At 37.9% G+C, this 16,796-nt stretch overlaps 1 protein-coding gene, 1 long non-coding RNA gene and 1 other non-coding gene across 6 annotated transcripts in view; 2 read left to right on the top strand and 1 right to left on the bottom strand.

Annotated features, from left to right (window-relative positions):
- TET1 (tet methylcytosine dioxygenase 1) overlaps nt 1–14,952 on the top strand; it is a 136,753-nt gene extending 121,801 nt beyond the window's left edge. For all 4 annotated transcript variants that reach the window (XM_078077645.1, XM_078077644.1, XM_078077643.1 and 1 more), the window contains 2 exons: nt 444–792; nt 7,646–14,952. In XM_078077645.1, the coding sequence (XP_077933771.1) occupies nt 444–792; nt 7,646–8,658 (1,362 nt within the window). In that variant the 3' untranslated portion in view covers nt 8,659–14,952. The remainder of the gene's footprint in view (nt 1–443; nt 793–7,645) is intronic.
- Nucleotides 6,121–6,227, top strand: LOC118549467 (U6 spliceosomal RNA). The gene has a single exon (XR_004924108.1). It is a non-coding gene; the product is annotated as a U6 spliceosomal RNA (small nuclear RNA).
- LOC118549445 (uncharacterized) overlaps nt 10,845–16,796 on the bottom strand; it is a 29,389-nt gene continuing 23,437 nt past the window's right edge. The window contains exon 4 of the long non-coding RNA XR_013449750.1: nt 10,845–11,002. This is a non-coding gene — a long non-coding RNA (uncharacterized LOC118549445). The remainder of the gene's footprint in view (nt 11,003–16,796) is intronic.

Here is a 16,796-nt window from a genome sequence, read left to right as displayed (position 1 = left end):
GTAGATATTCCCTAACTTAGGCAATGAAGTAAAATGGAATGTAACAAAAGCCTTACTATTTAAAATATAGGAGTTTTGGGGTGCCTGGCTGGCTAGTTGGAACAGCATGTGACTCTTGATCTCTGTGCCCTGAGTTTGAGCCCCACATTGGGGATAGAGTTTACTTTTAAAAAATACTATAAAATACATAAACAAGTATAATGTTATTGACTGATAAGATCAACTCAAAATTATACTGGTCTGCTAACAAACAGTTGATAAATTACTAGAATTGAAGCATGTTGAGTGGCTTGATATGTATTATTTATCCAAAATCACTATACCAGCAGTAACCAATGGAAAACAGAATGGGAATACAGATCCTTTTGACAATGGCAACAATTAGAAGGTAGAAATAACTACGATGAATGTGCAGGACCTATTTCATGTTTTCTTTCTGTCAGGTTTGTACTTTAACAAGAGAAGATAACCGCTCCTTGGGGGTTATCCCTCAAGATGAGCAGCTGCATGTGCTACCGCTCTACAAACTCTCAGATACAGATGAGTTTGGCTCTAGCGAAGGAATGGAAGCCAAGATCCAATCTGGGGCCATTGAGGTGCTTGCACCCCGCTGTAAAAAAAGAACGCGTTTTACTCAGCCAGTTCCTCGTTCCGGGAAGAAGAGGGCCGCAATGATGACAGAAGTTCTCGCACATAAGATAAGAGCTGTGGAGAAGAAATTCATTCCTCGGATCAAGCGCAAGAATAACTCGACAACAAACAATAGCAAGGCTTCCTCGCTGCCGCTTTTAGGTGAGGCCTGTGGACCCTGCTGACTCTCTGTGCACAACTTCCATTGGCCGAAGGGTTGGGACTTGCCTTTGCACCTTATTTCCCCTCTCCTTTATCTTTGCTGCTCTCTTAGGAATGAGGCATTCTGGGGGAAAAAGAAAGAAAGAAAAAAGAACCCAACTTTTGATCAGATATCAATTCAGTTAGATAATTGTTCTTAAGTCTCCTTTGTTTTTAATACAGGTTGGTTAGAGTTCAAAATAAGACACTGACTACATTCACATACACAATTTCTCCATAATTGCCAAAACTCAAAGTCAACAAGAGAGTGGCCCATCTGTATTTCGTGGTATTTTTTTCTATTTATGGTGTTTTGTTTTTTTAAACATGTTTTTATTGTTTGTTCCCCATCTGTTTCGAAGCCCAGCTCCTCCTTCTTGGCATACGTGAAATGACATTGCTTCCTTGAAGTCTTCCTCACTCAAGTTTAGCATCAATTTAAGTAAGGCAGTCAACAGGTATTACAGGGCACCCCTTTGTGCGGTTGTGGGTGCTAGAAATGTAGTGGTGGAAGAGGAGAGGGAGGGCTGTGCAAAAAAACCATTTGAATATGGTTGTCAGAGAGCGATTTGCTGAGAATGAGGCATTTGAGTCAAGGCCCCAAAGCAATGAGGATCATGAGTGTTTTTATTTGGAGAAATAGCATTCCAGGCAGAGTAAATGGCAAATGTAAAGGTCAGGAGGCAAGAATTTGCCTGGAATACTTGAGGCAAGCAAGGAGGCCAGTGTGGCTAAAGCCGAGCATGAAATGGGGAGAAGAGTAGGAGATAGATGGGAGAGGGAAGAGGGGTCTCTGAGCTGTTCATCCCAGGCTTTGTTGACTGCTATAAAGACTTTGGCCTTTTTTGAGTGAGAGGAAGTTTAGTGGATATTTCAGAATCAAGAAGGGATGGGGCATCTGGCTGGTTCAGCTGGTGGAGCATGTGACTCTTGATCTCTGGGTTTTAAGTTCGAGCCCCACGTTGGGTTTAGAGATTACATAAAAATGAAATACTTAAAAAAGAATAGAGAAGGACTGTAACCTGACTGAAACCTAACATTCTGCTACTGGATTGAAACTAGAAAGTAGTAGGCAGAGAACAGAAGAGTAGAGCAGTGGTATAGAGGCCATCCTAGCAGCTCAGGAGAGAGGGGATGGAGCTTGGTCCAGACTGACTAATGGGAAGGACGTGAGAAATGTCTGGTCCTGGATGTTTTCAAAGTAGAGTCAACAAGATTTCTCATAAATCTGGAATGTGGACAAAAAGAGAAGTGTGAGTGTTTATCCTGATATTGGTCTGAAGAAACTAGAAAGATGGGGAAATCACCAAAGGTTATGAGAAAAGGGGAGAGAAGAATAGATTTGGAAAGATACAGAGGGAGATCAGAAACTCACTTTTGGACATGTCAATTTCAAGACACCGGTCAGACAACTGTTAATAAATGATGTAGGCTCGAGGTATGATTTAGGAAGTCAGCTGCATAGAGATGGTATTTAAAAGCCTGAGAGTGAATGAAATCACAGAGACACTAAAGGAGCTAGAAGGACAAATCCTAGGAATTCCCAATCTGTACAGGCTTCAGAGATGAAGAACCAGCAAGAGAGACTTGGAAGGTCTGGTGAGGTAGGAGTGAAACCCCAACACTGTATGTAGTGTTTCAAGGAGGGGAGGGATCAACCATGTCAAATGCTGCTCTGTGGCAAGTGAGATGAAAATTGAAATTTCACCATGAGTTTTGTAGGCTAGCAGAGGTCCTACTTGAGCAGATTCAATAGTGAGAATGAATGAAGTAGATTGATAGGGAAATGGGAGAGACATGGAGAAATTCTTGTGGTTGGCTATAAAGGGGATCAGTTGAATGCAGTGACGTTTACAGGGCTGAGAGGTTTTTTTCTGAAATGGAAAAAATTTTAAAGGTACAAAGTGAGTGAATAATGAATCCCACTTCCCTCTTATGTTCCCAATTTAAAACATTTTTTAATTTTAAAAATTTATTTTATTTAATTAATTAATTTATTTAAAAGCAGCCTCTACACCCGGTGTGGAGCCCAACATGGGGCATAAACTCACGACCCTGAGATCAAGACCTGAGCTGAAACCAAGAGTGGACACTTGACTGACTGAGCCACCCAGGCTGCCCCTAAAACATTTTTAATACATAGTAATTCTTATTTCATCTATATCCTTATCCAGGCCCCACCCCTTCAAATTTTTTGATAATAAATTGCAGAAGTCACATCATATTATCAATTACTTCATCAGTATGTGTCACTAAAAGATAAGGAATCTTTAGAACCACAATACCCAAAACAAATAAATCAGATAATGCCTTAATACCAATCAGTGCTCAAATTGCTCCATTTGTCTCCTAAATGATTTTTCTTTTTTGACATTTGGTATGTTTAAATCGGTATCCAAACAAGGTCACACGTTACAGTTAGTTGATATGTCTCCTCTACCACTTTTCATTTAAAGCTCGCTTTTCCTATTATTCCTTCTTTTTTCTTTTTTACATATAGCAGAAGCCATTATCTTGTAGAGACGAATTCAGCTTCATTTTTGAAAACACTTAACTATGGGGGCACCTGACTGGCTCAGTAGGTAGAGCATATGACTCTTGATCTCGGGCAAGATGGCGAGTTCAAGTCCCACATTGGATGTAGGGCTCACCAAAACAATAACAACAAACCGAAAAACAAAAAACACTTGCTATGGCCAAGGACACTGGCTGATTTCTACATTCTTGTTTCTTCACATCACGCAGTGTCTGATGGTATCTCTTTTTGTGATGTTAAGGCTGATCCATGGCACAGGTGTTGTCAACGTGATTCATGGATTATAATGTTCCCTATGAGCTTTTTACCTGATGGTTTTAGAAACACTTACTATCATGTTCTATATTCTTTATTCCATTAGGAGTAACAAAGTCTACCATTCTTTTTCCATTTGTTAGTTGATCTTTTATTTTTTTTTTATTTTTTATTTTTTTTAAAGATTTTATTTATTTATTTGAGAGAGAGAGAATGAGAGAGAGAGAACACATGAGAGGGGATAGGGTCAGAGGACGAAGCAGACTCCCTGCCGAGCAGGGAGCCCGATGCGGGACTCGATCCAGGGACTCCAGGATCATGACCTGAGCCGAAGGCAGTCGCTTAACCAACTGAGCCACCCAGGCGCCCCTTAGTTGATCTTTTAAAAAGAAATATTGTCCTTACCAATAACTTGTTAACTATGAGTTATGATTCATGTAGAGAAATTAGAATAAATGCTTGGCAATTTGACTTTACTCACCAGTTTTCAGAATACAACTTAATTCCTAGTCATCTTCCAGTGTGTTCAATTTTTTTTTAATTTAGTATCATTTTGATCTCATGTTTTTTATATTTTTTGTTATTATTTTATTGACAGTATTTATATTTCATTTTTTTTTTTAAAGATTTTATTTATTTGACAGAGAGAGACAGCGAGAGAGGGAACACAAGCAGGGGGAGTGGGAGACGGAGAAGCAGGCTCCCGCAGAGCGGGGAGCCTGAAGCAGGGCTCGATCCCAGAACCTTGGGATCATGACCTGAGCCGAAGGCAGACGCTTAACGACTGAGCCACCCAGGCACCCCTATATTTCATTATTATTTATATTTTATATTTCAGTGCACATTAAATAGGCAGGGGTTTTTCCCAGTTAAATATGAAAATGCTTTTAAAAATCCACAAATTGAGGGGCACCTGGGTGGCTCAGTCGTTAAGCGTCTGCCTTCGGCTCAGGTCATGGTCCCAGGGTCCTGGGATCGAGCCCCGCATCGGGCTCCCTGCTCGGCGGGAAACCTGCTTCTCCCTCTCCCACTCCCCCTGCTTGTGTTCCCTATCTCGCTGTGTCTCTAACTGTCAAATAAGTAAATAAAATCTTTAAAAAAAAAAAAATCCTCAAATTGAAACCAATATTCTCAAATTGTCCCATCTTTGATCAGTAGAAACCCATCATGCTGGCTTCTGAACTTTTTTGTCATGACCCCGATTGTCTTTGATAGCTTCCTTAGCTTCTGTTCCGACAAGATGTTCTAGGCTCATCTTATATAATCCTGCCCCATATATAAATTCAGCCATTTCTCCGGGGAATCCAAAGAAAAAAATACACCTTGAATTTATACTGGTACTCAGCATTAGAATTACAGGGTATTCCTTAACTTTGATTTTTTTATATTTGCAAGGAGAGTTGGCTTATTTGTTTTTTGTAAGGAGAGAGAAATGACACTGCAGACATTTATATAATGCTAGGAAAGATTCAGTAAATCGATAGTGAAGATGCAAGGCAGAGAGAATTAGCATTCCTTTTTGCTTCTTAGCTCCATTTTACAAATACTTAGTTTAGATTTATTTTAAGATGCCCATGTCTGGTTCCATGCTGCCTGTAAACAGTATTCCTATCATTTTCATCTTTGTGTCATTCCCTAATAGCATCTTCACAAGCTATGATTTTAGTAATATATATCCTGTTAGTAGCCCTCTCCACAATATTTGGCTTATAACCCCTTGTCCTTTTGTAATCTTACCCATAAGAATGTTTTTATTTTTTATCTTTTCTGTTTTTAAGATTTTATTTATTTATTTATTTATTTGAGAAAGATAGCAAGAGAGAGCACGAGCAGCAGGGAGAGGGAGAAGCAGTTCCCTGTTGAGCAGGGAACCCGATTTGGGGCTTGATCCCAGGACCCTGGGATCATAACCTGAGCTGACGACAGACGCTTAACCAACTGAGCCACCCAGGCACCCCCATAAGAACTTTTTTATATAGATTTATCCATTTCAGTAAAAGGCTCCTTCCTTTTTTTTTCTCCTTCCCCAACCCCCAACCCCCCAAGACTCATTACTCTTTTATAATCTTTCTTCCCCATGATTTATATTCTGTTGACAACCTCTATAATAGATGCAACCACAGATTTCTTAATGTGCCACCCCTTGGGTTCCATGTACAAGTTCTCTTTAAAAATGAGAACTGGCAGGGTGCCTGGGTGGTGCAGTCGGTTAAGCTTCTGACTCTTGATTTCAGCTCAGGTCATGATCTCAGCATTGTGAGATCGAGCCCTGCGTCGGCTCTGCACTGGGACTGGAGCCTACTTAAGATTGTTTCTCCCTTTGCCCCTCTCTCCATCCCCCTAAAAAAAGAGAGAGAGAGAACTGGGACGCCTGGCTGGTTCAGTCAATGGAGCATGAGACTCTTCATCTCAGGGTTGAAAGTTTCAGCCCCTCATTGGGTGTAGAGATTACTTTAAAAAAGAAAAGGAAAAGCAAGATAAAAATGAGATTTATCATGGTGCTGGCTTCGGCAGCACATATACTGAAATTGGAACAACACAGAGTAGAATAGCATGGCCCCTGCGCAAGGATGACCTACAAATTCATGAAGTGTTCTATGTTTTATTTTATTTACTTTTTTTAAATTTTATTTACATGGGGCGCCTGGGTGGCTCAGTTGGTTAAGGGTCTGCCTTCAGCTCAGGTCATGATCCCAGGGTCCTGGGATCGAGCCCCGCACCAGGCTCCCTGCTCCACGGGAAGCCTGCTTCTCCCTTTCCCACTCCCCCTGCTTGTGTTCCCTCTCTTGCTGTGTGTGTGTCTCTCTCTCTGTGTCAAATAAATAAATAAATAAATATTTTTTAAAAATTAAAAAAAATAAATTTTATTTACCTTTCTATGTTTAAAAAGAGGGAGAGAGAGAAAAAGAATTACCCTGTCTCCAGGTTGTATTGTGTTATATTAGTTTCAGGTGTACAATGTATGTAGTTATTTTGAATTAGATCAGTGTTTGCTCTTATATCGTTAATTATTTTAAAACATGGCCACTTTTTCTATTTCTTGTCCTAAAATCTGCTGCTTTTGCACTTCCAGAAATTGTTATAGAACTTCAAAACAGGAAGAATATTTCCATCAAGAAAAATGTTTCCATTTGCTATGAAGTTTGTGTGGTTATGTCAGAATAGATTACCCATAATAGCCAATATGATAATAAAGATCTACCTAATTAGTGAGAAAGAAACAAAGCTTAGGGGCGCCTGGGTGGCTCAGTCATTAAGCGTCTGCCTTCGGCTCAGGTCATGATCCCGGGGTCCTGGGATCGAGCCCCGCATCAGATTCCCTGCTCTGCGGGAAGCCTGCTTCTCCCTCTCACACTCCCCCTGCTTATGTTCCCTCTCTCGCTGTATCTCTCTCTGTGAAATAAATAAATAAAATCTTTTAAAAAAAAAGAAACAAACAAAGCTTAAATTCACTTGGTCTTGAGGGTCACAAATGACTTATTTCAACTAAAAGTTCTTATGTGACTTCCCTTTGCCTAATAATTGAGTTTGCCAGTCATGGTGTTTTCTTGATAACTATTATTTTTACTTTTTTGAAAATGAGATCAGGCAAGACCTAAAATGTATCTAAACATCTCTTTGGGTAGAAATACTGCTCTAAATCATCATGTTATCACCTGCATTGTCTTCCAATGTATGATTTTAATATTTACTTCATAGCCAACTAGGTCATTTCTAATCTCTTACTATTTTAAACAATGGACATTCTTCTGGCTAAATCTTTGTGCTTATTTATATTATTTGCAAAGGGAAGAATTCTTTAAGGAGAATTGTTGGGTGAAAAAGCATACCAAACAACATGCAATTTTTAATGCCTGCTTGTGTGTTTGACTTAAAGTCAATAGAACGAAAACTGGCCAACATTGCCATCACCAATGTTTTGTTACATTATCCTTTGTATTTCTCTTTAAAATACCCCTTAAAGACAACTCCCAAAAGTAGTTTGTACTTATCTTCGCATTTGGTGTCCTTTTCTCTGTTTAGGGAATAAAACTGAAGCCTTGCAACTTGAAATAAAAAGTGAAACTGAACCCCATTTTATCTTCAAAGGTTCGGACAACACTAAAACCTACTCACTGACCCCATCCATTCCTCACACATTGAAAGAGGCAAACATGTCTCCAGGTTTCTCCTGGTCCCCTAAGACTGCGTCGGCCACAACAGCTCCTCTTAAGAACGATGCGTCAGTTCCGTACGGGTTTTCAGAAAGAAGCAGCAATCCCCTCTGCACGGTGCCTTCTGCGAGACACAGTGGTGCTAATGCAGCTGCAGGGGAATGCACTGGAATTGCGCAGCCTGGCGACGTGGTTTCTCTTCCCACCTTGTCGACTCCCATGACAGATACCCTGGTTTATTCTGAGCCTCCCACTGGTCCGTCTGAACAGCTACCTTCTAATCATCCAAACCAGCAATCCCCATTCACCACCTCTCCTCATGACCTGGCTTCCTCTCTGGTGGAAGAAGATGAGCAGCATTCTGATGCGGATGAGCCTCTATCTGATGACCCCCTCTCAGACGAGCCCCTGTCACCGGCTGAGGAGAAACTGCCCCACATCGACGAGTATTGGTCAGACAGCGAGCACATCTTCTTGGATGCCAACATTGGTGGGGTGGCAATTGCGCCTGCGCATGGCTCCGTTTTGATCGAGTGTGCCCGGCGAGAGCTTCACGCAACCACTCCTGTTGAACACCCCAACCGGAATCACCCCACACGCCTCTCCCTTGTTTTCTACCAGCACAAAAACCTGAATAAGCCCCAACATGGTTTTGAACTGAACAAGATTAAGTTTGAGGCTAAAGAAGCTAAGAATAAGAAAATTAAGGCCTCAGAGCAGAAAGACCAGGCAGCTAATGAGGGTCCTGAACTGTCCCCTGAAGTTAATGAGTTGAACCAAATTCCTTCTCATAAAGCATTAACATTAACCCATGACAATATTGTCACCGTGTCCCCTTATGCTCTCACACATGTTGCAGGACCCTATAACCATTGGGTCTGAAGGCTTTTCTCCCCTTCTTAATGCCTTTGCTAGTGCAGTGTATTTTTTCAAGGTGCTGTTAAAAGAAAGTCATGTTGTCGTTTACTTATCTTCATCTCACCCATTTGAAGGCTGAGGTAAAAAACAAAACAAAAATAGGGTGGGTATTTCTTAACTGTGACTATATTTTGACAATTGGTAGAAGGTGCACATTTTAAGCAAAAATAAAAGTTTTATAGTTTTAAATACATAAAGAAATGTTTTGGTTAGGTGTTAACCTTGATAGAATCACTCAGTTTGGTGCTTTAAATTAAGTCTGTTTACTATGAAACAAGAGTCATTTTTAGAGGATTTTAACAGGTTCATGTGCTATGATGTAAAATCAAGACACAGTGTTAACTCTACACAGCTCCTGGTGCTTACCCACATCAACAGTTAAAAATAAGCTGCATTATTATTTCATGGTGCCATCGTTCCAACATCTTCCAATCATTGCTAGAAAATCGGCATATTCCTTTGAAATAAACCAATGAAATGTTTTCTCTCTCAAGATATCTCTCCTGTATAAAATAATTCATTATTGTTAATAATGGTTGGAGGCTGTTCATAAACTGTAAATATATATTTTAAAAGCACTTTCTATTTTTAAAAGTAACTTGAAATAGTATAGTATAAGAATCTTATTGTCTATTGTTTGTGCATATTTGCATACAAGAGAAATCATTTATTCTTGCTGTGTAGAGTTCCATCTTGTTAACTGCAATATGTATTCTAATCATGTATATGATTTGTTTTTTTAAAAAAATGTGTCCTTTCTCATGCAGATATTAGCTACTTATATAAAATAGTTAGAACATGCAAAAATTGTTAATTTTCTCTAAAATCGGAATTAGGAAGCATATCACCAATGTCGATTAACATTTTATTTGGAAGTAAGAGTGGTCTCTTCTGATTTATCAAGCAACAGTGGCTCCGATTTTACTTTCACCCCAGCTTTCTCAATGTCATCATGAAAGATTTTTCCAAAAGGAGATGGGACATTGTAGGATTCAGAAGAGTCAAATGCTTCTAACGTTTCAAGGTGATTAAATATAAAAATTAAGTAGCAAGAACCCTACCCATCCCAAATTGCCTTATTTGTTCTGAAAGTCATTCTGGTACAGAATTAGAATAAAATTCCCATAGAAATCTTTTGAAAACAAAACCCCTATTGTCATCACACATCCACACATCCCAAACAGTAGGAGTGGCAATCTAAGTATGGTATTGCCCATTAAGAGCTAATCCAGAGTAGTTTATCTAAGCATATTAGTTTTAGGGAAATAAATACTGATCTTCTCTGATAATTGCCTGTGTCCTAGGTAACAGGAAAATAGGCATTTCATTTATGTTAACCCTCCCATATTTTTTTCCCATTACTTATTGGCTCATTTTATAGCAAAACAAAAGGTATTGCCCAAACAAAATGTTTAGAGCAAGAAATTTCAGTGAAATACTTGATTCTATTAAAATGCAGAGGTGCTATAACATTCAAAGTGTCAGATACCTTGGGAGTGTGGAAAACCTAAATAATGGTGCTTCTCCCTTGGAAATGCCATAGGAAGCCCACAACTGCTAACACTCAACAATTTTGGTGCAAAAGCAAACAGTTCCAGCAAGCTCTAAAGAAAAACTCATTGTAACTTATATTAAAATAATATATGGTGCAAAGTATCAGTTTCAAGCTTTTGACTAATCCAAGTAAAGGGATATGAAGGGATTGTATATAACAAATATCCATTGGTAGACCATCATCTTGTACAAGTAGATTTCTGCTTCTTGAATATGTAAAATAGGGTGATTCATTGACTTGTTTTAGTATTTTGTGTGCCTTAGATTTCCGTTTTAAAACATGTATATTTTTGTGAGCCTAAGGTTTCTTATAAGTATATAAATAAGTGATTGTTTATTATTTCAGCTGCTTTGATAAGATATTTACTAGTATTAGACTATCAGGAATACACCCTTGTGATATTTCGTTTTAGATATTAGGCCTTAGCTCCCACTAGAAATTATCTCCTCACCAGATTTAATGAATCAAGTTTTAAGACCCTTTATCCATCCACCCATCTTCCTTCCATTCAACACTTACTGAATGTCTGCAGAATTTAAATATTAGCTTTTGTTTTTCTTTGAACTACCACCCATGACACAGTAAACGTGAAGAATTGAAATTCTAAAGTTGCTTTTATCAGTGTTTTTCAAAGAAACAGCAAATTTCCTTCAAAAAAATCCATTGTAGGGGTGCCTGGCTGGCTCAGTTGGTAGAGCACGCGAATCTTAATCTCAGGGTCGTGAGATTCGAGCCCCACATTGGGCACGGAATCTATTTAAAATTGAAAAAAAAACAAAAAGAACAAAAGAATCAGTTGTAATATATCTGCAGCAGTTCAAATCAGTGTCCCTAACTTTGAGTAAGTTTCTTAGCAACTGATCTTGAAGCGCTGGTGTTACTTAGGGGAATACTGGGATTTGTGAAGTTGGCTGCAGTTGCCCAAAGCCAGTGCATAAAAATATCCCTGCTCAACTAAAATGTTTCCATTCCATTATTATAATTAACACCATTAATGCCCTGTCTCAACTGATAACCCCATGGTGGGAACCACATGTGATTCCTACTTTGTTGGACTCTACTTCTTAAGTTTCAATTAACAGTTTACCATCCCATTGTCTGCCCTGTGATTTTTTTCTTTTTAAATGCTCATGCTTATTCAATGTTCTCCAGCATTGTGACTGTATGCTAGGGACACTGCTTTTAGAATGCTCTTGAGAAGCAAGGAAATAAATTTGTTTGAAATGACATCTTCACTCAGAAAACTGGTCATCTAACATTATTTCTACACCTTCTATTACGTATTACTGTAACAATCACCTTTTGCTTTACCTGTCTGTCTTACACCACTCAAAATGATTTTTTCAATATTCTGCCTTTGTTCATGGTATGATAATTGAATTAGTTGATACATGATCCCCAAGTTAACCCACCCTGTCCATAATATGTTACAAACTTACTGAATACAATGAACTGCCTATTTTAGAATCCTACAAAATACTCTGCCCTTCAAAATCCTGTTTCTAACAGCTCTCAGGCCATGGTTGAAAAAAATTTTTTCTTCTGTTTTTCAGCCTCACCTACATCTTTCCAATTCATCCACAAAGTACCAAATACATCATGTGATAGACCTAATTGAAATACATTATTGGAAAGTGAGGCTAGCTGAAAATGTATAGCTGTAGGTAAATTTTTGCAACACATTAGCAAAACGTTTGCAGCTTAACCTTCCAACATCTTTGTTATGCAATCTGCATGTGGATGAAATAATTTAATTTGTTAAATATAGAATTTCAACTAGCTGAGATCCATAAGCAATTTACTTAAGACAGAACCCCAAAACATACTTAATTGAATGCATACCCTTGTGTAAATGAGATAACAATTCATACAAAGTAACCTACTTTCTAATATTACTTCAGTGGACTCAACTGATTATCATTTATTCCACAATAGCATGTATGAAAATAACCCTAAACTACTTAAGTTTACTCTTTAAAACAAATTCTATTGAGATTACGTTTTGACATTGCATGACAACTTCCACCAATAGTGGGCACAGAATTTCCTTCAAATGTGCCGAGTAAATCAGTAGCTGTCATATAACTTTTTAATAATATATAGCTACCTTCTATTTCACAACTTCTTGATGCATGGAAATTTCTTTTTTGTCTAGAGTTAATACAACTGTGAGTTGTGATCTTCTGTAAAAATTTCTGACGAGAATTGTGAAATAATATGGTAGTGGCCTCTCCCAGCGCTAGAAGACACCTTAGAAGTCACACAGTTCAATCACTGGGGCCCAGAGAGCAGATGTTAATGTCAGTGTGTACCTATGTTTATAATTAGAGTTGAAACAATCAAATGAAGGCCACTTTGTGCTTAGGAGAACTCGAGGAAACGAACTTGATTTGCTCACCCAGAGAGTATCTCATAACTGGGAAATAACCTTATTGTGGTACGAGTAAAAATTAAAATGGCTTTTTATTTTTTTCTGTTGAGTTTTTTGTTTCGTTTTGTTTATTTCTGAGAGATTCGGGAAAACAAGTCAAGTGAAATTGGATCAAGATTTCCCTGCCTGCAGAGTTTTGTGGGCCTTGTGTGGGAAATCTAGCTGACTTTGACCTATGAAGCTGTCCTGTTAACTCATCCAACAAAATGTGGCAATAGTCATTTGCTATTTCAATAAAGAAATATCAAGTGCTTATATAGTACAGGCTTTTATTTCCCCTGATACAAGTATTAGGCATATACAAGGAGTTGGGAAAAATTGAGTGGTTGAAAGAATTGGGGGAAAGATACCAATTGTATACACGACCTAGCCATGGTTGTACAGTCTACCCCACCTCTGGCCAGGTGGGCCTCACAGTTAAGTCCTAGCATAGCTCATTTTGATGTGATTGTCTACATGTATTAGAATACTGTTTTATTGTGCACAGCTCTGAAACTTGCCCATAAGTGTATCGAACTTGTAACTTCAACATCAGCAGTCAGGCACACTCCAGCAAGTGACACAATGAGTGCCCTGATTCCTGAAGAGTCTGGATTTACCCAAATCAAATTATGCTCCACGTTGTGCTTTCTTCTAATAGACTTGGAAAACGAGGCCATTCATGGCTCTGGAATGCAAGTCAAAGGATCAGGATGTCAGAAGCTAAATTTGTGTATTTTCTCGGAATGTATGGAGATTTCTTGGCTTTTTTTCCTTTTCTCATTTATAAAATAGAGTCTAAGTTACTCTGTTAAGTTTGAAGATGGTAAAACTGGCCTTTATGCAAGAAGACATCGCTCTTTTTGTCCACATTGAACTCTAGAAACTTGAATTCTCTGCATTCCAGTATATCTGGATGACTGTTTCAATCCCTGTTCCTTCTGGGCACCCAATCAAATACCATTGTTTACTTCGAAAGGCATAAATTTTATTCCTTCAAGTAATGCAAAGGTGTTCCTTACTTGGCCATTCCTAATCTTCACTTCTCCTTTAAGGGCCCCACAATGTGTTTCTCTATTGCTAGTATGCAATATTTAACTTCTCTGGCTTTAGAAGTCCAACACTAATCTCTGCATTGTTGGCTGTACTTTTCCCATCCCTACTGTGGTATCAATGATCCTGCCCGGGTCACAAGTTTTTCTTGTTTCTTCATGTCCCCTATAATTAAAGCAAAACTTAGTCTAAGGTAGGAATGTTATTATCAGATGTTAAACATATTACCTGATTTAACTGATTGATGTTTGAGTGCAACTTGGGAAACACTTGTTTAACAATATAAACCTAGTTTTCCTAAAAATAGAAATTTTGTCCCTAGCAGCTGTTATGAAAGGCATTCTTTCTCTCTTGTCTTGTTCATCAGGAAAAAATCTTGCAGCTGTCAGAAACATGTTCACTTTTGGAGAAACAGTACTGAAAAGTAATTTCGTTTGTTCTTCATTTGGCTAGGTATAAACTTACCGTCTTCGACCAGAATTTTTGCTTGTTATTATTTTTCTTTTTTCATTTTAATGAAGCTATGATGTCACTACATGTCCTTTTCATTCTTTTTACTGTTTTGATCCTTTCCTCTGATTTTCTTTAAAAAAAGAAACTCTATTGCTTCCCCTCTGTGTTCTCCCTCCACTCCCCATGGTCCCTACACAAATACACATGGTTCGTGTTAAGAATAGCAGTGATCTTGGTCAAGTTACCTTTTCCTGTTTTCTAAAATCATGTTTCACAAATCCTTTGTGGAATAATACCAAAAAGGATCACAATCTTTTATTCGGTCATTTTCTGTTAGAGGCAATTTCAATTTTTAGGAAGAGATAGTGGTCACAAGGCCCCAGGTTAGCATCCACTTCTCTAACCATCCCAACAATGTTTGTTTTGTTTTGTTTTGCATTTTAAATCCCAACAATGTCTGATTCTCAACGTGTTTATTAGTGTTTGAGTGTTTTGCAAAACCTTATATCAGAAGTTAAATATTCTAGCACTATTTCTATATAGCTTTGCTATTTCTGTATGACACATCATACTAATATTATAAGTTGTCTGACCAGTGGCTTTGAATTAATAACAGGTCTGATTTATACAGTAGACAATATTTTCTTTTCACATATTTTATCTCCCAGCCCAGTTTTGTGCATGGTATTTACTTTCCAATGTAAATTTACCCCTTTGGAATTTGGGTTTTGGCAATAATAGGAACTATTCTATAATCTGGATGAGAAAGGTTAAAAAAAAAAAAGAACTGAAAGTAATTTAAGGAGTTCTTAAAGATGGGATAAATCAGTTATCAGGAGTTGTGAGTGTAATAGGGGGTAGTTCAGGGGCAGGAAGGAGGGAGAATTGTGTTCCTATCATCAATCTGCAGGTTCACTCCACCAGATCAACGCCAAAACATACTTTAATAGCTCCTCCCCACCCCATGACAGTTTTATCTGAAAAATAGCAGCTCAAAATGAGGAACCATTGTGAATGCAAATATGGTAGTAAGAAAAATTATAATCCCTGTATTTTATAATGTTTTAGGTTATCAAACTGCTTTACTGTGTGCTCCCTTTTTCTCCCCAACACTGAGGGTTGGACAAATGTCCAAATGTTCCCATCTTACTGGTGATGGGAACCTGCAGATCGGCAAGAAGAGCAAATGCCTTGCTCCAAGTCGTAGAGCAAGTCAACCCATCTGAGACCAAACCATTTCATAGCTGCAGACTGCAGACTGCAGAATGCATTCCTGCACCATAAACTATGATTTCAAGAGTGTTATTGAGTAGAAATTTTGTCAGACCTAATCTAAGAATAATGTAAAACCTACTTATTGTATGCAAAACATGCTTCTGAAGTGTTTTGTTTCCACTATTTATTTAGCCAGGGATTTTTTTATGCATACTTTGGAAGGTCTCCCCAAATTCCCAAGACTTCTGCATTTTAGGATTTAGATTAATGAAGCTTTAGTTTTTCCCTGTAAATAAACTTTTTAATAAAGAATGTCCCTGTACTACTAAAACAAAGGGAAACCTCAATGATATTTGTCTTAAATATTATTTTTAAAAAGACTGAGATCAGCAACTCAGAATCGAAGTTTAATGTATTTGTTATATTGAAATGCAGGTTTCTAGAAGGGAATGTGCTGGGTGAACTGACTATTTTAGTTCCCAGGTATTCATGGTAAAAACGTAAAATTGCTGGCATCTCTAAGAGATAGTACTGTCTCCCACTTATTTAAATTTGTTTTGTTTTGGTTTTTGTTCCACTTTGTTTAAACATACCTTTGCCCAGAGAGTTAAGAAAAAGAATGAGATGTATTTGTAAAGTTTTGGTAAAAGCTCTTTATAAATATAAAGAGGTGGGATATTTTGGCAATTCCATCGGTACATTATGGGTTGCTAAAGAAAAACCCAAACTTCCCTAAATAGTCAAATAAATTCCACTTTTGGTGATTTGGTTCAGTAACTGCCTATCCTCACTAATGCGTTTGTGATATTATAAAATGGCTGACAACGTAGGACTTTACAAAAATAGTTCTTAGAAAACAAAACAAAACAAAGACTAAATATTTTTTATTAATAGGTATGGTCATTTTTTTTAAACTTCTATAACAGATAACATTGTGATAGGTGCTTTAAGAGAAATATTTTTCCAGAAATGGTTTTATAGTAAAAAAACGGGGGTGGGGGGAGCTTTTGCATTGTGACATATGGGTGGATAGTCATCTTTGAGTTACTAAAAATCATGAAGTGTTCCCTGAAGAGAAACTCATAAAACTACTTGACAGAAAGAAAAGCATTAATTTCTAGTTTCTTCATTTTCTCTTGTGTTATATGGTGACCTACCAAGTAGATTCACGTGCATATCAATACTTCGGCTCAAAGAAGATTGAGTGCTTTTCAATAGTGGGAGTAAAATATTCACAGATTCTTCATCATGGGGAAATAGAGTAGTACTGATTTTCCATAGAGAAATACCAATTTCACAAGTTAATATTCCTGTCTCTAGGTGACTTTGTCTCTCCTTAGGGTATATTTACTATTTATTTTGTACCTTTGATTTTTTGCTTTGGGGGATTATTTTTTACCTATTGCAGTCCTACTG

Source organism: Halichoerus grypus, chromosome 7 (assembly GCF_964656455.1).
Source record: "Halichoerus grypus chromosome 7, mHalGry1.hap1.1, whole genome shotgun sequence".
Classification (NCBI taxonomy): Eukaryota; Metazoa; Chordata; class Mammalia; order Carnivora; family Phocidae; genus Halichoerus; species Halichoerus grypus.
This window is presented reverse-complemented; position numbering and strand designations above follow the sequence as displayed.